Source organism: Lissotriton helveticus, chromosome 3_1 (genome assembly GCF_964261635.1).
Source record: "Lissotriton helveticus chromosome 3_1, aLisHel1.1, whole genome shotgun sequence".
In the NCBI taxonomy this organism is placed as follows: domain Eukaryota; kingdom Metazoa; phylum Chordata; class Amphibia; order Caudata; family Salamandridae; genus Lissotriton; species Lissotriton helveticus.
This window is the reverse complement of record NC_136061.1, coordinates 1,908,527,845-1,908,553,697: the sequence shown is the minus strand read 5'-3', so window position 1 is coordinate 1,908,553,697 and position 25,853 is coordinate 1,908,527,845. Positions and strand designations below refer to the sequence as shown.

The 25,853-nt window shown below is 44.8% G+C and overlaps 1 protein-coding gene across 1 annotated transcript in view; it reads right to left on the bottom strand.

The window, feature by feature from the left end:
* Positions 1-4,571: 4,571 nt before the first annotated feature.
* KCNQ1 (potassium voltage-gated channel subfamily Q member 1) overlaps positions 4,572-25,853 on the bottom strand; it is a 1,107,170-nt gene continuing 1,085,888 nt past the window's right edge. Inside the window, exon 16 of the mRNA XM_078682891.1 lies at positions 4,572-6,081. Coding sequence (XP_078539017.1) covers positions 5,887-6,081 — 195 coding nt within the window. The 3' untranslated portion in view covers positions 4,572-5,886. The remainder of the gene's footprint in view (positions 6,082-25,853) is intronic.

Here is a 25,853-nt window from a genome sequence, read left to right as displayed (position 1 = left end):
GGGTGATCCCCAAATACTCAAGTCTATGAACCTGCTTTAGGGTGGGATTAGGTTGTCTATAGCGGCATGGTTTAAACACCATATACTTTGTTTTGTCAATGTTTATTTCCAAACCCCACTTTGTGCAGTAGCTGCTAAATTGGTTTACAATCTTCTGGAGGCCCATAGGAGACTTGGAACTAAGCAAGGAGACGTCTGCAAACAATAAGGCAGGCGCCCTCATTTGGTCCATGTTAGGCATGTCATTCAAATAAGCAACAAGATCATCGATAAACAATGTAAAAAGTGTTGAGGCGAATACGCACCTCTGGTTATGGGAAAAGGATTAGTTACTTCCACTCAGCCTGCCACCATGAACTCGAGCAATGTTCTGCTCATGAAGTTATTTTATTATTGAACAGAGAGAGGGTGGTGCTTCCATCTCAGCTAGGACTTACCATAGGATTGTTCTTGGGACTAAGTCGAAAGCTGATTTCAAATCACAAACACCATATAAGGGGGAGATGTACAAAAATTTCACGCAGCGCAGCCCCCAGCAAGGCTGCTCTGCATTGTGTGACAGGGAGGGAGCAGGAGAGCGCCATATTTTCAAAGATATGGCTCTCTCCTCCCATTTCCTTTGCGCCGGCACGGATTGCAGCTGCTGTACGCCACACACAAACCTTAGCACCATATCGCTAGGGGTGTGTGTGTGAGTCCAGCATAGGTTTTATACCCTTCCAGTATAAATTTCTATGTCTAGACACGAGGGAAAGCTTTTCCCCCTTTGTATGCATGCTGCACAGTGCAGCACGCAAGCAAAGTCGGAAAAGAAAAGAGAAATTAAAGCATTTCTCTTTCCTTGCACCTAGTTTAAAAGGGCGCAGTTTTCTCACGCTAAACCCAATCTACTGTATTTAGTAAATTGGGTTTCATGTGAGAAACCTTGGATGGTTGCATGCGGGGTGACCGCATGCGTGAAAAGGAGGTATATTCGTTGTACTCACTATCAGGCCTCCCAAATATCGTAATATCATTGCTATAAGGCCAAAGTCTAATGTCTACTAATAAAAAGTCTGTTAGGCTAGAAGACCCAATTCAGTGAAAAGTGCCTTTCCCCCATGTCAGATGGGGTTCTATCATTACAGGCACGGACACTTTGTTTTAAGGTTAAGGCATTAATTTGAAGTGCCAACAGGGACCACATTTTAATGGGTGGTAACACCAGCTTTAGGACTGTCCATATTCGATCCTCCAGCAACATAGTATAATTGGAGTTGGTGTCTAATGATTAAAACTGGCAATTGAAATGACCACCCACCAGTCTAAAATATCCTCTTGGCAGAGCTGCCATGTGTGCATGTAGCGACTCCACAGTTGGCTATTCACATCTGTTTCCCATGAGTCTTGAATAAATATTATAGACTTATACATCTAGTTTTTCTGGAAAAGCAGAGCAAACACAGAGAATGTCATCAGAGAATGTGTCTACCAATTTCACTGAGCACCCAAGATGTGTTCCTCCTCCCAGATGGTCAGTCCCTCTGAGGGTCTGCCCCTTCCCTTCACACAAACTATTGTCTCTTTGCTATAGGAATCATACCAAGCTTTTTGGATTTTCATGGTGAGCCAGGTTTTTTGTAGTAGATATTTGTCATAACGTCCTGTAAATTGACCTCAATCCGTGCGGTCAAGTTTCGAGCCTAGCCCAGCAACATTCCATGAAAGTACCCTCACTAGACATTTTGATTGAATGGCTTTCCCTTAATTCTATGTCCCTGCCCTTTTGGGTGACTCTCCCTGGTAAGAACTGGCCGTCTGGGGGATCCTGCCCTAAAGCCTCCCAGCCAGGAAAATTCAATTTGATCTATATGGTCCCCGATTGTCCTCCACCACCCAATTCTCGACAGTTGCAATGCCCCTCGTAGGTCAGTGATAATGCTCATGCAGGATGTATATATTTGCTGTTTGGGTGGGTGTATTGGATTGATCTGTAGAATTGCTAGCTGGTTATCCAAGTGGGTGACCTTGGGCTGGGTCTGCGTTTTTTTGGAGTGTGAGCGCAATTGAATCCCCACCTCCAGTAATGATGGTTATCGCTTCTGAATCTAGTCCTATACCTTCTCCCCAGAACAAATGCTTGAGTGTGGGATATCATATTCACAAAGTCAATCGACCATCTCTAATGTATTGAATCTTTTTGAGACCGGAATAGTGAAATTCCTGTTATGACGGTGTTGACCATTATATTATTGTATATTTGATGGACATTGGGCAGAGAATTATAATGACCCCCTGTTGCAACAAACCGGAGTTTATAGAAGTAGCCTAAAAGCAAAAATACAATATCTGAATTCCCTTCCTTCCTGAGCATATGATCAAACAACAACCTTTGAACAATATCTGGGTTCCTGTAATTAACAATGATACAGTCTCTTGTCTGGTCCACCATTCCTTTCCCAATCCACCCAACCCTGCGAACTAAAAGGATGTTTGGTGCCAGGGATAATGGAAAATTCCTGTTTTTTCCAAGCCCGTTCAGGCATTTGTTAAGTAGTTCTTTGTATATCTCAGTCTGCCCTTCGCGTAGTTCTGGAATAACAGACATGACTCTCACATATGGCAGGACTCGGGGGGAGAGGACGGGAAGGGCTAGGTTGAACACCAGAAATTTCTAGCACTTCCCTAGTTCAGCAATTCTAGGACGATCTGTGCTGATTTCCCCCTCGCAAGCCTGAGTCTCCTGCAGTTTTTCACCTGTTCACTGGGTAAAGGGTCCAATTTGGTGGTGGTGGCGTGGCAATACGCCCAGAGCTCCCACAGTTGCACCTAGAAGCAGGACCTTTGGTGGACCTAGCGAAGTCTCCTTTGTGTACCCCTCTTCAACCTCCATGTGCTTCTAATGTCAGATTTGCACTGGCTTTTGAGTGTTTTCTATAATTAATAAACTTGTCAGTATTGGATTCAGCTCTTTGTTCAAGATTTCGTTGGCCTTTTATTCTATCTCTGCCATTATCAAGGGCGAGTATCAAAGCCACCGCCAGTTGAGTCTGTAATTACTTTTGCATATTGTACAAGAGTGCGACCATCGGACCGTGTGTCAGTTTGTGATCTTGACTTCCCTGACTTTGGTTGCCTGCTGTGAAGAACCCTCCTTTTTTATTTCCCTATATATTGGGTCTCTTCACAGTAAAACTCATAATTAGGAGTTACCATATGGAGCTTCAGAGTGTGATTCCAAAAACTTAGTTGTTGCGCCGGGTACATGCTTTTGGCTAATAGTGGCATCCTCTAGTTCGGGTGAGTGTGATTTAGTTAGCAGTGGCATCCCAACAGGTGCCCCTGAGCCTAGTGATAGTCTCCTCTCGACCAGGTCACTTTCTGTTGCCACCACCGGATTGCCCCTTGCAGCATCACGTTAATTGATGTTGGTTGGGGGGAGCAGGGTAACCAACTGTGGACCGCCAGCACACTTCCGCTTCTCAATGACCTTTTGTTGAGAGCAGGACTCACACAGATGTAAGAGTGGGTGAGATTAATACTGAGCAAAAAAACCCATCATTTTTTGGAGCCATCACAACAGATGTTACTGTCATTTACCAATAGAAATGAGTGGATCAATGGCAAAGAGTCACTTCTTTGGGTTTGAGAATCAAATCAAATAGCACACTCACTCACACTCACTCGGTTTGTTATACAGGCAATGTTAGAGGAGTGGCCCAGCCACTTCTAGCCATAGTCAAGGCAGCGCCAGACTTAAGTAGGCTGTAAATGGGTGCAGCTGAAGGGCATGCAGGGGTTTATAGTATATGGAGTCCCCAGCAGCCGTCTACACGATGGTTTACCCCCTGTGGCACTATAGGTGGTTCAAGTAGTGTCAGTACAAGCGCCCCGATATCCTGAAAAAGCAAAATGGATGTCACGCCAGCAAACCACCAGGTTCAAATGTTTGTTCATCTCCTCAAATAGTACTTGCCAGGCCTGGAGCTTTTCCAGGCCTACAATCTGCCTCAAGAGCACCTCTGTTGGCAGGCAAATTGAAGGATAGACACCTGCTTTGCTAACGCTTCTCCTTCACAGTCAGGGAGGGGTCCCAGCTCTGAACAGGACCCAACACGGCAAGTGAGAGGAAAAGGGCACCACGCCCCTCGAGCATGAGCCTACTAGCCGTGCACCATCCATGCCGCAGCCTCAGCTCAGGTCGCGACATCACAGGAGGCCAGCGCCCTGCAGCAGTCTATCCCCAGCCATCTTGTTTGCAGCTCACGGGCCCCAGCAGGTCCGCTACTTCAGAGTGGCCACCGCAGGTGTGCATTTGTCAATCCCCATCCAAAGGCCAGCTCAAAAGAACAAGCAGGGAGGCAGGAATTTCTATTTTTACTGAGGAGCTGATGTGGGTACGAGTTCATGCAAAATGTTGTTAACATTCACAATCCCGGAAGTTTGAAGGTGTTCGTGGAATTTTGCAGGTAGTTTCCATTCCTTGAAATACATGTGAAAAGACAGAGACATTGCCTTTCCCAAGTGGAAAATGAAAAGGTACACCCATACTTCAGTGGGGTTTCCAACTTGAAATACCACAGTGAACTCCGTTAGCAAAATTCAAATTGATTTTTAATTACTATAAAACATACAGTAATGCCCATTGTCCCTGTGATATAAATATATTTCTACACTGTCAGCAGTGTGTTGTCATGAGCAGCTAGAATGAATACATCTTAAAGGTCACATATTTTGTTTTACAGTAGACTATTGAGTCAGTTAAAATCATTTGAGAACTGTAAAAATGTAAATTTTAAAAGAAGCACAAAAATAAAAAAATATTTCTGAAACATTCCTTCTATCCTCAGCTTGATGTGCTCACACACTATATAATTTCACTTTTTCATTGTGAAAGAAATGCAAGAAATATAAAGTGGATGGTGAAGTCATCTTTGAATTGATATTACGACTCAGTGTATATTGCACAACAAATTTGGAAGTCAACTTCTAAACTAAATCCGATTAATAAAATGATACATGTTTTTCATTTTCTTTAGCACTCCAAGTGTAAAAAACCAAGTCACCCCATTATCCCTGACAATCAATGTGGTTGCCATAAATATTGTATTGAACTATCTGACATCAGAAAACTATTATTCCATGAGAAATCTGTCAAATATAGCTGTTTTTGTTTTTCAAAATAACATATACCTTTAGTATACACTTGAGTTTATTTTGCATATATTAGAGGACACAACTATAACTTAGCAAGATAACTCGTATAAAAAGTTGTACACCTGTGTTAAAACAATTTGTGTAATTTCCAGTTTCATGTTGATAAATATAAAGATGTAGCCTTGCTCCTTCTACTTGGCAATACTTTTTAGTAATCAACTTGTTTTTTTTGGCAAAACTATATGCCTCTGCAATATGTGGTTAAGTGTATGTAACAGCTACCTAAAACACACAGATCACGTTCTGAAAAATAAAGTTAACATACATTACTTCATTGTTTTTAAGTCTAACTTCTAAAACTAAAGTTCCGTTAGTCAATTCCTACACAGAATACCTACATTAACCTCACATTTCAAGTATTCTTTAAAAAGAAAATCATTAATTCCTCAAATCCATGCACGTTCAATTTCTCCATACAGATACCTGGGAAATACTATAGAAAATCTTTGGTCTTTCAATCCAGATTACTTACATCATCATCAAAAATAAGGATTTAACAGCACCCATGCTCTGAAAAGATGGAGTAAATGTCTTTCTTGGATCTCTGTTCATTTCAATCATTCTATTAAGAATGCTTTCTTTGAGGCCTGTGACATTTGAGTAGTAGTCTTTTTATTCTTGCAATGTAATGCACTGTTTGTTTTTCAAACAAACCACGTCACCCATAACCTTCAGCATGTGCCCACTGCATCAAGAAACATTGTTATGCATCCGCAGGGGGGCATTCAGTTGTTCATAAGTAGGCAGAGTGTTGTTTGGAAGAAATAGGTCAGAGTTCACTGCACTGCCCCTGTGTGCTGGCCTGCTGCTCTGACCCCCTTGGTTTGCCATCAAATGGTGAAGCATGTCTGTGATGAGGTTGAGCTTCTGGTCCATTTGGGTCACCTGCAAAGATATCAAAATGTTATCATCTGATATGCTGATGGGGACTAGTCAAGCGTGTAACCAACTTGAAAGCACCAACTAACATCAGCGAATTTCCTCTCAAGTTCATTTCAGTCACAAAAATGCACATGACAACTGGGAAGCCTCCAGACTGAACGTGTAGGTCTTGCATTTGTGCTGCCCTCTAATTATCTACATCTTGCCATTATTCTTATTATCACTTTGCATTTCATGCTCTACAACTTGATATTCAACGGTCAACAGCATATTCCCTGACCTCTAAAAGACTAAAATAGTCCACTTTGAAAAGAGACTGGTATTGGTGAGTGTTAAACGTTCAAACATGTAGGTGTGAAATTCTGCATATATTTCATCAAGCCAGACTGACTACTTCAGTGGTGGTCTGGGAATTGGGCCTTTTATCATTTTTTAACAATTATAAAGACTTCCTCTTCACTTCTAACTTTCTCTTTATTTTTTTCGCATCTGTAGCTGTCATAAACAATGTCTGAGAATCTTCTTCGATACCTCAAACATCAAAAACAGCATGAGTTTGATACAGTTTAAATTTCAACATCAACCTCCTTGAAAATCAGGCCATTAAAGGTGATCACCATTGTTAATGAAATGATTCCACGTGACAAATAAAAGTACATTTCTCCTTGCCCAAACATAAATTTCCCACAATTCTGACCATACACCAATGTGTGCAATTACTTTATAAAACAATCATACTGTCACTAGATAAAGGCACATATTTTTTTCAATATATAAAACATATAATAAACTACAAATAAAATGCATTCACTTTAGAAAGCACATTGCCCACAAAATTAACAACTTCCTATAGAATTTGTGCCTTATTATCATAGATCCTGTACAGAAGAAAGATCATCATCGAGAACATTTAGTGTAGGTTCTCATCCCGTGTTGACAATAATCAGAAAACGTTGTCACAGCATTTTGGTGGTGAAAGAGATATGCTCCACCCTCATCAGGACAAAAAAAAAAACAGATTACATTTCTAATGCTCTTGCTCTTGTTTAAATCAAATCAACATTCATGACAAAGTTCTGAATATCATCTTCTCTATGTTATATATTGAAAAATTATGTAACTCCTTGCAATACACGCATCTATTTTTTATTTCTTTAAACTGTTTGAAAATATATGGCTAGCTTGCCCTAAATTGAGCACCCAGCTACGGTGTCTTAATCTTGCAACTATTTAGACAGCATCACCTTCTGAATTTCAAATATATATGCTCCTCACTTGTAGAGAGCTTTAAGCACAGCTAGGATGGTCAAGTGAACATAAACCTTTCATTATATATTTCCTCCCTAAGTTGTATTCACAGCCTCATACCACAATTTCTTGTCAGAGGCAGATGTGGAGTCAGATATTATTATTTATTTTTTCTTGATGCAGGCAAACCAAGTACAAATGCAAAACCAAATCTCATATTGATACATATTCAAAAGGTAGCATGACAATTGTATCACCAGATTGTCAGTATTATTCTCATCAATACAGAAAAAAGTCCTTAAGTCTATCCACAAAGGAATGCTCATCAATGTATGAACAATCCAAATCTCAAGTACTCAGAACTATAGTATAGAAGAGATGTGTGACGTTACAACACATGCTTTTACCACGCATGCCTTTACAACGCAGGTTTTACAACGCAAGTCGTTATAACGACTTGCGTTGGGGGGCGCTGGATAGTGAATAGTTTAATTTACTATTCCAACTCCAGTCCCCGTGGATAGTAGGGAAGGTGTTGGATAGTAAATTAAACTATTCCCTATCCTAGAGCGCCCCCCAGCGCAATGCGTTGTAATAACTTGCGTTGTAAAAGTTGCGTCGTAATGGTAGTGCGTTGTAAAAGTTGCGTTGTAAAGGATGTTCCCCGTATAGAAGATCAACAAAGAAGATCTTTTGAAGTATAGTTACTTGGTAGCTCAGATGATGACACTGGACACGTAAAGTGTAATGATGGGACACCAATGATCCCTGGCAGAGTTGTTCCTATTTTTTTTCTGGTTTTTTCTCTTTTCTTTCAGGCCATCCAATTGTTGGCCGTTTTTTCTGCATCTCTAATTAATCAAAAGATCTTCTTTGTTGATCTTCTGTACTATAGTTCTGAGTACTTGAGACCTAGGTATTAAAATCCCTCAGTGGTGATCTGCACCGTACAGGATATGGGCAGCCGAGGGAGTGGTCCACTGATAACGTATAAGATCAATTTGTCCCAGTTTATGGTATAAACGGAATATTTTTGTAATAGAGTGAAGCTATGTAACGCCCTGTGCAGAGAAGAATGGGGGCTTGCCAGGTAAAGAAGGATGTCGTCGGCGTAGAGGAGATTCAATCTTCCCAATCTTCCATGCATTTTAAGCACCTCCTCCTAAAGCCCAAGTAAGGCACACAGCCCCAAGTCATTTGTAAGAAATCCGCATTACTCTGATCGCATCTCTGGCAGTTGCATGCCTCGCCCCTATAAACAATACTGAGTTTGTGGGTAGCCATATATGTCATATGAGTATAGTTAAACTGTGTACACTTCAGTCTAGTGTTACGTGAAACCCTTTGAGGACATGCAAGCATTCTGACCCATTTCAGGTCTGCGAGTTCCCTATCCAAGATAGGTGATGGAGCACGGGGCATTTCTGTCAGTGAAGTATAAAACCATTGCACCTAGTGACGGGATGCACCCAGTGTGAAAACAGAGTGCAAGACTGCATGTGTTGTGTTCCTCACACCTTCCTCCGCACAACTCCCTGAAGGTCCGGATTACAGCTTCATATAACAAAAATTTACCAGGCTGGAGGCTGAAACCCTCAACTAATTCCTCAAAGTGGAACAGGACTGATTGCTGGTAGCAGTCACCTACCATTTACAATCCAACTTTGGTCCAGGCTTTCAGTTGTGCAGGAGTCAATATTGTTCTCGGGGTGCCAAGTGGCAGGCCAGCCAATGGTAGAAAAGGGGTATTTAAGGGGGTCCCTGCTCCTTTAAGTAAACAGAGTTTCCAGCATCCTAGAGCAGTGGTCTGTAACAGAGACTGATGGGGCATGGCCACAGACGCCTCGAGCATTCTAGCCATGAGCAAATCAGTACGAGACCCAAGATCGGTCAGGTCTGTCCCCTCAGGGCCCGTTCCTTCCAAACACTGTGCTAACCACTGCGGTAGAGAAGCTAAGAAGTAGAGCTCGAAAGCCATGTTAGTAATGAGTGTTGATCTTGAAAACCTTAAAGAAACTTTTATAAACTTCTTCCACATGTTTTCGTGATGACGAACCCTTGGTAATTGGTTTCTTAAAGCAATAAACCCTCTTTTGTAGAAATGATTGCCAATCTCCCCTCATTATTTAGAATGCTGATCTTAAGAAATGATTAGATAGATAGATCGATCGATCGATTGTTAGATAGATCTTGAACCTTGACTCAATTTTCAGCTACTTTATACCACCAGAATCCAAAGGGCGAGGAAAGTTTAGCATTCAAAGAAATTACACTTGCAACAGACACAATATCACATTTAAATAGAACATTACCAAGCTTAACTCTTTCGTTTACTGAAGCAGTTTTGTGATGTGCTTAAATTGTACTTAATTGAGCTTTTTATGTGGCTCCTGATCGTAGAATGGCTTACAAAACAGATTTTAAAAATCCACATTTCATTAAGGTGACAGACATTGGAGGAAGCAGGCTTCCATCAGTAATTCCTGTTTGGGCAGCGTGGACCAACCAAGTCTTAAAAATGTCCTTTAACGTTACAAGATTAGCCAGCCTCTTAGCACAAATGCTTAAGAGATGCCATACACCAAGCACTCCAGCAAACGATGACCAGCACTTGGATGAACTGACTCCATGTCTCACGTGATATGGCCTGTCAATGGTATTATTATGTTTCCATCAACTTAAACACATTTTGTAAATAAGCTATACTGTGCGGAGTTCAGCAATGATCACTCAGAGAAAATTCACTCCTATCTGCATTCTTAATTGAGTCTGAACTGAACACATCCTGTTTCAATACTGCTTTTAAACCCCATGTTCAGCTGAAAGAGGAGATAGGCCTCACCAAGACACTTTGCATCCATGATGTGAATAATGCTGCATCTGTAATAGTTCAGTTCTTTCCCTTCAAATTTACAGCCACTATTTGTTTCACACTAAACAGTTTCTGCAGCTGGTAAATCCTTAAAATTAATTATAAACTAGCTAAATACCACATATCTTCAATCCATCCAACAGTAAATGTATTTACACCCATTAATAACATTACACTTTCTATACATAGCTGGTGAACATAAGGCACACATTTAATTATTTTGCCCTCCAGATATTTCACGTTCTCAGTTGCCAGGGGCGACTAGCTCGCTCTGCTACTTGTAGCCCAGTAATTAGGTTGAAAAAACAAAAAATAAACAATAAGAAACCAAAGAAAAAGAGCAGCACAAGATGGATGACTCCTTTTTTGCATGGTAGACCTTGACCTCCCAGTTTCCTAACTAAAAAATCAGAAAACAAATGTTTGAAGATCATAAGATAAACCGCCAAGAAGCATTTATTTCTCCAATTACACCCATACCTTCCTACCTACTCAGCCAGCCAATTGCCATTCACTAGCCAATGAGATGTAGTAAAATTGCTCTGGAAAAGGTTTGGGCTGAAATCGTCTGAATGCCAAATACTGCGAATATTTCAAAATAAGTAAAACAATAGTGAATGCATTGCTTTAAACCATTTAATCGTCTGTTTTCCTTCTATTTTTAATATTGTACTTTTTTGTACCATGGTTTTGCCACCCAATCCTTCAAGACTTTCAACTCTCAATTAGATCTCTGTCACAAGTGACCCATCAGCAAGTCCTGGTTTTCTAGTCGATGGCACTTTACAATGTTGGACTTGGAAGGCCATTCTCTTCAAAATGGAGTGCAACATGACCAGTCCCAGAATGCAAAGCACTGATGGGTAAAAGAAGTAAGACTGACTGAAGGCGGCCCACATAATAGAAAGCTCCTAGTCATAGTTAATGATCCTAAATAACACACAACACTCTAATAAAAAGTTGAGCTGCCCTTTGGATAAGAAACATCGGTACCATCTAAAAACTGCATTTATGCTAATGAGAAAGAAGGGTGGTGGGGCCTGGTCCAAGATGGCGGCGTGAGGACGCGGACAAGCAGCAGCTGACCTGGAGCTCCTCACCCCCTCTGAAGTTAGATCGTGAAAATGCATTGACATCGGCGTTTCCCCCGTAATCCCTGAAAACTACAAGAATAAGGAAGAATAAGGAAACATTTAATCATTTAAACAAAGTCATATTGGCGCTTACCGATGCTCTGGCTTCTGGATTTCTCACGGATTGTTAGGCACTCATTCGGGCAAGCGATTCACAGCCTGCTCACTAGATCGGAGTTTAGCTGGTTTGGTCTCCGAACCGCAGCCCGTGCACGGTGGATACTCAAAATGTCACCGAAGAATCCGCCTCGCATCACCCGAAATGCCAAGACTACCGCCGCTGCTGCCTCCCTTTCCACAACGGGCGCGACGACCACGCCGTTTGCGACAGTTTCGGCAGCCCCCCCTCCTCGTCAGGAGCAACGGATACAGAAGCGATGCCTCTTGACACTGTGGTTTCTTCAGCTTCGGAGCCCTCGGGGGCGGTGGACGGTGCCGGGAACAGCCCCTCTGCAGCGGCAGCACCTGGAGTCAAGGGTGCGCATAAGGACACTGAAACTACAGCAGCCGCCGGTAAGCCACTATTATGCCCCCCAACGCTGACTGTTTCTAGTACCTCTTCCAAGAAAGCTGTTAAAAACACCGCTAACTTAAAAGCAAAACCAGGGGGTTTAGCTGGAACTCTGACTGGAGGTGAGGGAGGTGATGAGACTGAGTGTTTAACTCTCCCGGCAAGCTCAATTACTGAATCTGCAGTAGGCATAGCTGAAGCCGCAGGAGCTGTAGCAAAACTCCAAGTCGATAACAGAGCCTCAACTCTAATTCAGATACAGTCTCTTACAAGTTCAAACTCTAACCCACCACTATCTACGGAAATATTTACAGAAGTAGTAATTATAACCGAAGAGAGTTTGATGAATGAAGGCGACTTAAACTTAGTTGCTAGTGGAGACTCAAATGATTTGGTAACTGTCAGTATATCGGGGCATAAAAAAGAAAAGGCAATGGTGAATGAAGAAACTAGCAACACGGCTCTAAGCGAGGACGCAGGATCTAGTGGTACTGGGCAACCAAATAAAGAGGCTTGTCATGCTTCTGAGGAGCTGGTAGAGGTTAACGGAGACTCGGGCTCCCAGGATGAATATGAAGTGGAGACGGAAGAAGAGACAGCTGACCCGCCGGAAACTTCAACGAGATCCCTGGCGACTAGAAGGCGCAAACCGAAAACCAAGCCCAAGACTAAAAGAGGAGGAAAAACTAATACCACTCTAAATGGATTGATTACAAACAATATCTCGGCCACTAGGAAAATTCTTATTGATAAAAGTCCTCTTAGGAAATGGATAAAGGCAAAAGGGCTCGTAAAGAGCATGACACTAAGGTTATCCGGGACAAGCCCTACGGATCCTGACCCTATCTCAGGCCTCCTAGACTGCCCCGCTTCCCCGGAGAACAATGTTTCATGGGAACTTCTTAATGCAGCATCGAACGCATCAAACGCTACACCCGAGCAAGACACGACTCCTCTGTCTCTGTCACAATCTAAACCAGTAACCCCATCAATATGTGGCTCACCGGTGTCTACCAACTCAAAGACACACGCAACCACAGTTTCTGCTATGACTGACAAAAGTATTCCATCTCAAGATCCAGAAGAAGATAAACAAGAGCCGAACTCTTACCAATTGGACACTATACTTCAAATACTAACCAATCAAAGTACAGAAGCACAAGAATATTATTTACAACTGCGGGAGGATAACAACAAACTGCAGACCTCTTCATTAGAACTGACCACTAACTTTAGCGGAGTCTCGCAGGACATTGAAGAACTGCAGCACCGAGAAGTAGGAGTAGAAGAAGTAGCGTCTCGTATGAATATAGCAGTAAACCAACATGACACTCAGATAACGACCCTTCAACTGAAAGTTGAAGATTTGGAAAATCGGCAGAGAAGATCTAACCTGAGACTATTTGGGGTACCGGAAGGATCAGAAGGCTCAGACCCTAGGGCCTTTCTTGTTGGTTTACTTCAAAAAGCCTTTCCAGACTTAGCAGACTGGGACTGGGACTCTCAAATCCAGCGGGCACACCGCTTACCTTTACTCCAAAAGAACAAAAAGAGTAAATTCCCATGTCCCTTTCTTATTTTTTTTGCTAATTTTTTACTGAGACAGGCTGTTTTGGCAGAAAGCACAACCTAATGCCCCTATAACTATAGAGAATCTGTCTCTGTTTTTTCGCTCAGATCTTAGTAAAGCCACTATGGACAGACGCTGGGAACTACGCAAACTAATTGACCCAATTAAATCTATGGGGGGGCAAGTTTTTCTCCAGGAGCTTGCACGTCTAAAAGTCATCAAAGGCGGGCTCACACATTTCTTTAATGATACTAGAGAAGCTGAGCAATTTTTATCTGGCTTAAGTAAAAGCTAAACTTTAACTATAATAGCATTTAGTTAGACTCTTGACTATGTCGATACAATAGTTAGCGAAAATAAGTCTCAGCTAGCGATGGGCTCTCTCTCTTCTTCTGGTCCTTAGGAAAGCTACTCTCAAGTGACTATCTAAAAAGAGGGAGGAGGGGGGAGGGGGGGGAAGGAAACATTTAAAGAAAAAAAAAAACACACTTCAGAGGTGGTGGTGTTGGGGTCTCTTAGGCAGTCTGCTGCAGTTGCTGCCCCTTCAACGGCAGCAGTAACTGGAGGGTGGTCCCTTCCCGTCGTGGGTGGGCGACAGGGGGGTGAGTGTTCTTTGTTCTTCGCAGGGTGGGGGGGCAACAAAACTGGAAAAAAGTGTTTACAACTTGAGGGGGAGACATCCTACAGAAGACAAAAAAATAAGTAAATATCCATATTTGTGTGGCTCAGGAAATACTTCCACTTGGTGTTTCATAATGTTGGTTTTCTTTTTTCTTTTTAAATGCATAAAATAAAGTGTCTTGCTTGGAACGTCGCGGGGCTTAACAGTAAAAACAAAAGACGTCTAGTGTCGGAAGAGTTGAGACTGTATGACCCTCATCTTATACTGCTATCTGAAACGCATGTAGCCGGCAAGGATAAAAAATTACTTGGTCAATTAGGCTACGATATTGTCAGCTGTTCTACTCTCGGGGCTTCAATTAGAGGGGTTGCAATTCTAAAGGATAAACGATTCAGGGTAGAGACTTTACAAACTGCTCATGATAAAGACGGTAGATGGGTCATCACTCAAATGAATATTGAAAATCATAAATATGTTGTCTGTGTGGTGTATGGCTCACATCAAGATGAACCCAGGGTTTTTGATGATTTAAATATAAAACGTTTAGATTGGGATGGGGAACTTATCATAATGGGGGACTTTAACTGTATCATGGACTACCAACTAGATACTACTAGGCCTGGGAGCTTTCAGCGGATGCGTAAAACTAGAGCCTCAATTTTAGATCTATGCCATACACATAACTTTAAAGATGCTTGGCGATATTTTCACTCACACACTCCTAGCTATACATATTACTCTGCACCTCATAAACTCTGTTCTCGGTTGGACATGGCTCTAGCTAACGTTAAATTACTGAGCACTAGCCTAATGGAGGTATGCCCCCGAATTTCTTCAGATCACAACCCCATAATGCTGACCTTTGATACTCCACATGTTCGCACAGGTCCTAGACCTTTTTCTTTTCCCAGGTACTTAACATCAGACTCTGTTTACATCTCACAGCTAAAAAATCATCTTACTGAATTTATAGAAATCAACCAGAACTCTGCTACATGCGATATGGTCTGGGACACCTGCAAGGCAAGCATTCGAGGATTCACGCAGGGATACGTGCCCAGACAAAACTCTGAGCGTCGCAAACTTAGTGAATCCTTGATTTCCAGCATCGCTGCCCAGGTAGCACAGTTAGCCATAGCACTACGGCTAAACTCGCCAGCGGTAGTAGAGATAGGCCTTAAACTAGGTCAATTAAAATCTGAAACTAAAACAAAGTTTATTAAAAAAAAAAAGAAAAGAAAAAGAGAAAGAAGGGTAGTGGGAAGGGGGGTTGTTAGGCAAAAAGCAAACAGAGGATTGCTGAATATTTGCTTGACTGCGTTGCATTTGCCAAAGTTCACGACATGAACAGGAAGACATAGTGGTAGCAAGCATGACTCATTCATGCAAGCTATGAGCACCAACTGGTGGGAAAATGGAGAGAGGCGTGTTGAGCAATATGTAACACAAAACGCAACAAACGGCTAAGCAAAGATTGTTAGTCCTAAGGTCAAACGGAAATCGCTTATAATCAGCTTGATGTTTTACTTGAGCAGAGGGAGCTATAGAGAATGGAACATAAAATGTGTTTTAAAGGACGATATCAAGTTGCAGAAGAACTCCCTGCAGCCATAGTTGCAGCCCCACTGTTACTGAGTCAATGGAAAGTGGAAAGTCGCGAAATCAGGCACTCTGCTTCTACAATTCATGGTGATATTGGTTGAAGGTTTAAGATTCAAATAATGGTAAGTAATAGGTGCCTGGGGGGCGTGGCCGAGGAGGAGACCAAGATGGCCGCCTCTTGCTGAAGCTCCGCCGGTCCGGGGAGTTAACGCTCGAAAAATGCGGTAACCCCCGATCCTGAGGTGCATCCAAACCCGCGATCCTGCACAACATCCTCCACAGCACGACGGATGCAAATTTGATAACGGTGGCGGCAGCGGATCCGAAGATACGGCGACCCGACCAGCGGCCGGGCGGAGCGTGAGGAGCGGCGGCGGCGCGGAGCGGAGGTAGGGCGAGCTGCGCGGGGGGCGCCTGGGTAGCCTGCGGGGTCCAGCCGCGGTGGTGTCCGTGCTCTGAGGGCTGGGGGTTCGGCTCCGCGGCGGGCCTGTTGCTACCCGGCTCCCGTTGGGCGGCGCTGTGCGCCGGATCCGCTCTCGGGCCTTTTTCGGCCTTGGGGGCGGGCTTAAGCCGGGAGCTCCATTTGGCCCGTGGCGGGGACGTAGGCCCGGCGCTGGGGGCGGATTGCTTGGCGGTTGGCCTGTGGGGCCGCTCTGGGTGCTGCTGGCGCCGGCGTTGCCCGGCCTCGTATCTGCGGCACAGCTGGCCCCCTCCACCCCCCCGGTAACGTTAGTGAGGGGACTAAAAAGACACGCCGCCTAGCCTGACGGACCACGAGGGCGCCTGGAAGAACTGCTCCTTGTTCGCCTGACCCGCAACACACAGTACGCCACTCACTGCTACCTGTGACTCGAGCCAGGCAGAGCCCCAACCAGCCTCCATAGAGGGTGCACGATCCATTGCCCTGCACAGCCACACGGCCATTTTGGACAGCGCTAGTACGAGGGGACGAGTAAACGCACGGAGACCTGGGCCGGGTGGCCCTGCAGCACGGCCACAATGGGAAAACGCGACCTCAATCAGCGCAAACTGAACTTTGCTGGGGCCTCCCTACCCATCGCTGACCCCCCACTAGAGGCCCGAATGGAGGCGACTGGGGGTGAAGACCGGGAGGATACCACTTCCCTCATGACAGCCATGATGACGGAGATGAGGGCAGGTTTCAAGGCGCTAGACGGGCGATTCGACAATCTGGAGCGCCGCATGGAAGACATGGGCTCCAAGATCCAGGCACACGACCGACGACTGGACCTGGCAGAATCCAGGATTTCCGATGTGGAAGATGGCGCGAAGAAATCCCTGAAGAGGCTGGAGAGGGTGGAGAGGATCCTCAAAGAAGTGGCCATCAAAAATGAGGATCTCGAGGCCCGGGGACGAAGAAACAACGTGCGCATCACTGGCATGGCGGAGACGACGCAAACTGGCCGGATGGACACGTTTGTCGAACAGTTGCTCATTGATCTCTTTGGCCGAGACTCCTTCACTCAGGGTTTTGTGGTGGAACGTGCCCACAGATCACTAGTGCCCCGGCCCAGAACAGGTCTCCCGCCGCGCCCAATCATAGCTCGCCTCATGAACTTCAGAGACCGCGACACGGTCCTCCGAGCGGCACGAGATCGTGGTGTGGTGACATGGCAGGGCAACACGCTTTCCTTCTTTCCTGATTTCACCTTCACGGTCCAGGAAGCGCGCAAAAAGTTCAATGGAGTTAAAGCCACACTACGGAATCTTGGACTGCGCTACGGAATGCTCTACCCAGCTAGACTTAAAGTGGACATTGATGGCAGGCCCCGCATCTTTGAAACACCGACGGAGGCACAGGAATTTTGCCACCATTACAAGCGACGAGACGAGGGCCCATCTCGGTCTGGGTCACACCCGCCTGCTTCCCCGCTCAGAAATGCCTCCCAAACCAGCGATGATTTATTTGCCGAGACGGGCAATGGCTGAACATTATATCTAGACATTTCGGGCTGAAATTTTACTCTTGTTGCCTTTCTGGCGCACAGACTGGTTTGGTTACACATGCTCAGATTATCCAATATCGTTTGCTCCCCGACCGGCGTGGCGTTGCCACTCCCCATGGCGGATGCCACTGTTGTCTCACTACTCTTTTTCTTAATGCAGCTGAGCTCTAGTTTTTCAATGTACTTTGCAACCCTGTGTTTTGTTTGGCTCGCTGCATGGTTCATGGGGATATGCCTCCCTGGGTTGTTTGGAGGCTGGGTGGGGGAGGGGGTGGGGTATGTTTATTGGTTAGTTTGAAAACATTCTGCACTCAGATAGCAAGCACACACCACATTCCGTCGCACGTCTCAGTAGCCCCTGGCTCACCCTGGATTGAACATATAGACACAATCTCTCATGACCAGACAGCCCAGGCGGGATGACTTGTCCCGGATTACCCTGATGTCATGGAATGTCAGGGGTCTAAATGACACGAGGAAATGCAGGCAGGTCTTCAACTATCTAGGCAGGCATACAGTCGACATTGCGTTTCTTCAGGAAACACACCTGAGTCCTACAGGGTCCCGGCTACTGGCTAGGAGCTGGGGTTCGCACCGCTTTTTCTCCGACTTTAGCAGATATTCCAGGGGGGTGGCCATCTTGGTACATAAACGAATACCCTTCATACTACACTCCACGGTAGGAGACCCGGAGGGCCGTTACTTGTTGGTGACAGGCTCACTGTTTCATCAGACAGTTACCCTGGTAAATGTATATGGCCCCAATACTGACACCCCTGCCTTCTTTCAAGACTTACAGGCGAAACTGACCGTGACAGCCACTGGCCACATACTTGTCGGGGGGGACTTTAATTTACTCCTTAACCCCACACGGGATGGGACTTCGGCTGCTGCAGACACTAGGAAACACTCCAGACCAGTCATGGTTGACATATGTGAGGGCTACTCCCTCGTAGACATCGAAGCTAGACTACACGGGAATTCCCCAGAGTATACACACCATTCCAGCTTCCATAACACTTGGACAAGGCTAGATTACTGGCTGCTCTCCCCCGGGGTGGCTGCATGGGTGACGTCGCACACTACGCTGCCGCGTACATTGTCGGACCACTCCCCAGTGGCGTTACAACTAGGTATCCCACGACCTGGCGGCTTTGAACGGCAATGGCGATTCCCCGGTAAGGCCCTTGCTGACACGGTGTTCACCGAAACAATCCGAACTGCTATCATTGACTATTTTGAACTAAACACGGGGTCAGTGGAAACACATGCAACCTTGTGGGAGGGGTTTAAGGCCACTATCAGGGGGGTATGCATTGCCACTCATGTGGGAGTTCTGCGCTCTATTAGATCCCAAGTTACACGCCTTGAGAACGACATCCAAATTGTGGAAGATGGCCAGCTCCGAACCCCTTCTGAGACACTTGAAACGCGCCGCCTTTCCCTGCTGCTGGAGTTTCGGGAAACAGCCGATAGAGAGCTACATTTCCTGACCACACAACACTCGGCACGGCAGTATGGGGAGGGAGACAGACCCGGGAGGCTGCTAGCGCACCTACTCCGCCCACCAAGACAGGCGCAGTACATAACAGAAATAACGACCCCAGATGGTACACTACTACACACCACCCCCGAAATATCCCACGCCTTCTTAACCTATTACACTACCCTCTACTCCTCGTCCACTGCCAAAAACCTACGTTCTCAAGGCTCTTACCTTGACAAAATTGCACTGGTCTTTCTGGAAAGACACATGCAAGAGTTCCTTGCACACCCGATAACAACCGACTGGGTAGTGGAAGCCATAGACGCCCTACGAGGCTCAGCGGCTCCAGGTCTCGATGGCTTCTCGGCCGATTTTTACAAGGCCTACAAGGAGGAACTGGTGCCGGAGTTAATAGAAGTCTATGCTGAGGCTCTGGAGACGGGTGTTTTGCCCCCCACGTTTAGGGAAGCGGTCATCATCTTGCTCCCGAAACCCGGAAAAGACCCGGCCCTCTGTGGCTCCTATAGGCCCCTTTCGCTATTGAATACTGACTATAAAATCTTGGCGAAAATAGTGGCCACGCGGCTGGCCCTTTTAATGGAATTCATCATATCCCCCGCTCAATCGGGGTTCGTGCCACATCGATCCACCTCGCTGAATCTGCGTACCTTATTCGCAGTGATTCACCGGGTAGACCCCAACACTCCGGCAGCCGCAGTGCTTTTAGACGCTGAGAAGGCGTTCGACTCCCTAGAATGGCCCTTTTTTCTATCAATTATGAGACGAATGGGCATGCCGGAGTGTTTTGTCTCCACAGTGGCGTTGCTATATACTAAGCCCACGGCTCGTATACGCCTGAATGGCACCCTCACAGAGGCGTTCTCCCTGTCCAGAGGCACGAGACAAGGGTGCCCCTTGTCCCACTTGTTATTCATATTGGCGATGGACCCCTTGGTCCGTCACTTCCAGGACAACCACAGCTTCCGGGGCCTACAATTTCGCACGGGTCCTCTGCTTGCATCGTTGTATGCGGATGATCTAATACTCTATGTCCGTGCTCCGGCCGAAAACTTGGCACCACTATTAGCGGAAATCACGCGGTTTGGCACCTACTCCGGGCTGCGCATGAACTGGCGTAAATCCCTCATTTTCCCGCTGACCGCCGCCACTACGCCCTGGGAATGCGAGTACCCATTGGAGTGGTGTGATGAATCGGTGAAATACTTGGGTATACACGTCCATCTTAACACGGTGGACATTATTCGACTCAACTATGGCAGAGCACTAGATTTTCTGGAGGATAACATTGACAAATGGCTCCCGCTACCGCTTTCAATGGTGGGACGCATTGCCATAGTGAAAATGGTGGTACTGCCCCGGTTTTTGTATTTATTTAATAATATTCCAATACCTCTGACTAAAAATGTTTTCACGCAGCTGCGAACATTACTGCTACGGTTGATATGGGGCAACAAAACCCCTCGAGTTGCGTGGCATGTTTTGACCCTGCCCTACGAGAGGGGTGGCCTGGGAGTACCCGATTTTTATCGGTATTTTCTGGCAGCACAAGGTTCCTTCGCATACCCATGGTTCCACCCAGATGCGCGCATACTATTCTTGAAACCAGAGACGGACCTGGTGTTACCCCACTCCTTGGCTACACTGCTCCCGAGGGGGATCCCACGCGACCCCCAGGATATCCAAACGGTATCGTCCACATGCTGGGCATGGGAGAAAATCCGGAGGTTACTTAAACTTGATATACTATACTCCCCACTCCTCCCCCTCCCTAATGCACACTGGCTTCCGATCACTGGCGAGGCAGTGGTGCGTACTACACTCTCTAAGTTCGGCTTAAACACAGTGGGAGACCTATTCCCAGACGGACATGCCTTTAGTCTGACGGAGGACCCCCGGTTCCAGGACCGTAATTTTATGGACTCCTTTGTACTGTCCCAATTGCGATCCTTACTGCGAGCCACATTTCCCACCTTTCCACTGGCTCCAGAGGAGGCGCAACCTCTGACTACAGTCATTCAACATCCATCAGGGGCACACATGGTTACTAAAATATACGGACTTAGCTTAGCGGCTACTCCTGCAGCAGATGCGAAGGTCCGCCTGGCTTGGGAAAAGGATCTGGGGAAACAGATCTCAGATGTAGAGTGGGCTCGGTGCTGCGCAGTAACCAAGAAAGTGTCATTGAACACCCGGCACAAGCTCATTCATTTTAAATTCCTGAGGCGTTTGTACCACACCCCTGCTCTGGCCCACAGAATAGACCCCTCCCGCTCCCCTATGTGCCCTAAGTGTAAAACTACAGAGGCTGATTTTGCTCATCTATCATGGACCTGCCCCCGACTGCAAGACTACTGGCTACAGGTACACATCACATTTGGTAAAATACTAGGCGTCCCCCTGACTCCGACCCCCGAAATTGCTTTGTTAGGCTTTGTGACGAACTTCCCACCAGCAGTTCGCAGACTTGCAACGCTGGGCTTCTTGTTAGCTAAGCGCGAGGTGGCCTTACTTTGGTGCTCCGCAAGAAGCCCGACGGTGAAATACTGGTTAAAGAGCTTGGCCTCCTGCAATGTGAACTGTGTAGAGTACTCCTCCACCATCCCTACATCGTCTAGACCCTTAGACATATGGGGGCCGTACCGCACGTACATTGCTAAACTCGCAGCTGAGCACCAGGCGCATTTGGACAATCAACTGTACCCGGAAGGAGTGGGTTAGCTTGTGCTGATGGTACACCTTATGCGCTGCTACTGAACACTGTCTGCATGTGCCGGGTGGGAATGTTATTGAATCCGGGGCTATTTAATGGCTGTGATAAACTGTTGAGAACGACCCCAATCCCTTTGGACTTCGCATTTGTTCATACGCCGAAGGCTGTCAATCAGGGTGTTTGGTACTGCAAGATGGGGTGTATTGTTTCAATTGCTGATGGTTTGTGTATGATGCTTCTGAAAATGACAAATAAAGCTTAAAAAAAAAAAAAGTAATAGGTGCCTGGGGAATTGTGTAGTGCCCTTGAGGATGATTACCCCCTCCATGAAGCAGAGACACTCAGGTGAATGGGTCAATGGACAATATGGCCTGTTTTTTGCTAACCACAGTAGAAATGTACATTTGGTGTGATTGGAAGACAACAGGTATTTTCCAAGGTGATTTTCCAAATGATCATATAATCTTTAGGAATTAGAATCTACTCTACATTACAAATTGTGTCTTTACATTTGTGCCACCATCATTCCATTCACTACAGATAATCTTGATACTAATAAATATTTGAGCTATTTATGTAGCTGCACAAATGCCAATATATCCATAAGAAGTTATTTTTGTTTAATAAGGCAATCAGAATCTTTTATATCTGAATTGACACTCTAGGGTGCTATAATAAACATCTAACACTAAACAAGAGTTTTCACCATCTCATTTCTTGCTCTCCCAATTTAAGCAGCTTAAGAAGTGCTAAGAAAACTATGTTGGCATTAATTTGTATATTTTTTACCATTTCTTCTGAAATCTGGAAGCCCTTTCCACAATGGCCGGATTAATGGAGTCATTGTGTTGTCACAGTGAAGTGTAGATGAGGTGGCATGATGTATTGCTTAATGAGAGTGTACTAAGTGCATAGATTCATGTGCCATAAGACTTTTCAATATAATTTGTACAACAGAGGTTACTAGTTGTCCACTGCTTAGGACTGAGAAGTTATTCAGTTTGAACATAATGTTTGGGTTCGATAGATACTGATATGTGACATGTGTGGTATGGTTTAGTACGCAATTTCTGATGCTTCTGAGATAAGGTATTGTTAGCAATGGAGCAGCTATTTGCTATTATCTCATATATCATGATCAGTGGGTGAAATGCATAGACACCAAACAAGATACTCAACTCACGGTCATTTGAATCATAAGCTCTGCCTTTGAAATAGATTTATACCATTTTAAATGATGGTTGACTGTGTAATATAGACACCAATTAACTAACTAACATGAAGCAGAGTACAAAATACTAATCTATGCTCGCACAATTAACCAAAATATATTGGTTAACATTTGTTAATAATCAAATTATGCTATAAAATGCAAGAGTATCAAGCTGGTTTTGAAACCCAATCTCCATTAAAACAAGGACAAGCTTAACATTCAAATGTAGTGAAACATTAGAAGCTGAGCACATCCTCAAAAAACCCTATAGTTTGATTTGCACAGGCTATACGGTACGCATTAAAGAAGCAAAACAGCTATTATGGCAGAGTTCAACATTGTAGGAAACAATTTGAGAACCTAATTGTCAATATACACCTTCCTCAATGCGATTTGTACCCATATACCTACATGAAAAAAGACATTTGCAGCATGCCCCTGACAATCCTTGCTCTATTTCACTTCTATCACGGCATACCATGGTGGGCTGTATCAAAGTTGGTCATCAATACAAACAAATGCCTTTCCTTGTTGCAACTCATATATTTTCCCTAGGTGCACAAATATAAAAAAGCTTGATCACAAGTTGCAATGTAATCTAACTTAAATTTGAGCAGGAGGAAGGATGTTTACAACTCAAGTAACAATATGGACTAAGGTTAGCAGACACGGCCCACATTAGAAATATTAGGAAAATAAGGTACGCGTAGACTTCTGTTTTCAACTGACTTACAGACAGAAATGATGGTCCTGCTAGACTAAGAAGAATAGCAATTCTGGTTTGTAAGTCATCAACAAGGTAGACAATTAAGCAAGTCCGTCATTCATCACCATCCTAATACAAATTTTGTTTATTTACTTATTTAAAAGTGGGACACGCTTTTATTTCAGTAGAAAGGAGAGCATATTGAGTGAGTGTAATTACGACAAGCATTGGCAAAGACAATAGGTCTTGCCTTTTAGAGCTATTGGCTTTGCCAATGCATTCTACCGATGTAAAAGGAAAAAGAAAAGAAAAATAGAGGATGACACAGAAGCGCTCATGAGTGCGTATGCATTATGCTGGTGACCATATCATTCAATAGACATGTGCATGTTGGGCACATATGGAATTAAGTGGTCTCCATTTTATTTATTGCTATATTTTTACTGATCCAAGATGGTGAACACTGATTGGAGAAGTTAATAAAGCAAATGCAGAAGCCCAGCACCAAATGGCAGCAGTCATCTCCTCTAAAGAAATTAAAAATAAAATATTTTAGTTTAAGGACCGTGATCAGTGGCAGAGCCATGAATCAGGGAGTGGGCTGGGGACGCAACAGGGAGTGGGTAGGGATGGAACAGACTAGCTTTATGCGGGGAGGGTTATAAATACTTTTTTATATATTTAAACCATGGCGGGTGAAAGAGGGAGCAACATAAGCTGTCTAAGGGGTCCTTGAGGGGGGAAGCTGCACATGACAGAGCATTAAAAAACTACTGTATTCTCATGAAATGCTGAAAGAAAAAGAACAAAGCAGTTCTCTAAATATGAGCAGCAGGAGGATGCAAATATCCAGTCAAATAGATGGAAAATAAGCCATGATTCGCAGGATGTGCTCCTTTCTGATAGGTGGCATCCAGCTAGTCAGTCTCACTGTTTTCAGCTTGGATGCCGTCAACTACATCTGCGGAGTTCAAGAGAGATCTTCGTTCAGCCCTACTCTGTTCAATGAGTACAAGACCCAACTTGCCAGCATCATCTGCGCACATGTAACTAACATCATTCACTATGCCGATGACACCCATATCGTATTCTCCCTCTCTGACAAGATGCAAAACACCTGGATCTATGTCTCTGCTTGCATGACTATAGTTGGTAGATGGATGTACACCAACACCCTTGAGCTTAACACAGAGAAGACAGAAGTAGTAATCTTCGGGAAAGACACCTCGCTTTTGGACTCCACCTGGTGGCCTGCCGAACTCTGACCCACACTTCTCCTGGCAAACCATACAAAGAAACTCTGAATACTATTTGACAACCAACCCACCATGACTTGCCAAGTGAATGCAGTTTACGTCTCCTGCTTCCACACACTCAAGATGCTCAAGAAGATCTTCAAATGACTTTCCACCAACACTCTCAGAACTGCCACCCAAGTCGTCATCACCAGCAAGCAGGACTACAGCAGTGCATTCTGTGCTGGAATCAACACTCAACGTTGAGTGGAGTCCACACCATACAAACTCATACCATACAACCTCCCACCCTGCACTCATGTCACACCACACCTCAAAGAGCTCCACTGGCTCCCAATCCACAAATGAGCACTCTTCAAACTCTCCACGCACACATACAAAACCTTACACAACATTGGTCCCACGTACCTTAACAACCGCATAACCTTCCACAAACTTACCAGACACCTCCACTCAGCCGGATTGCTACATGCACACCCCACATATGCAATACCAGATCTAGCAGTTGTGACTTCTCCTACTTCGCTCCCAAAGCCTGGAACGATGTACCCCTGCACTCCAGAGCCTCCTCCTCAGTTCTTGAATTTTGGAAGAAGCTGAAGACCTGGCTCTTCATCTAGCTCCACCCCTGGCTCGACCAATACCGCTCCTGCTTCAGGATACTCTCCGAAGTGAGTTATCCACTATACAAATACACATAACATAACCCAACAAATATAAACTTCCCATTCGGAAAAACAAATGCAAGGATAGTGGTCTGCTGTTGCTTGTAGGCCACTGTCACTGCATTCACAGACATTCACAGGGGTTGAATATTGCAATCTGCCTAAATAAATATTCATAGGACAGGACATTTTG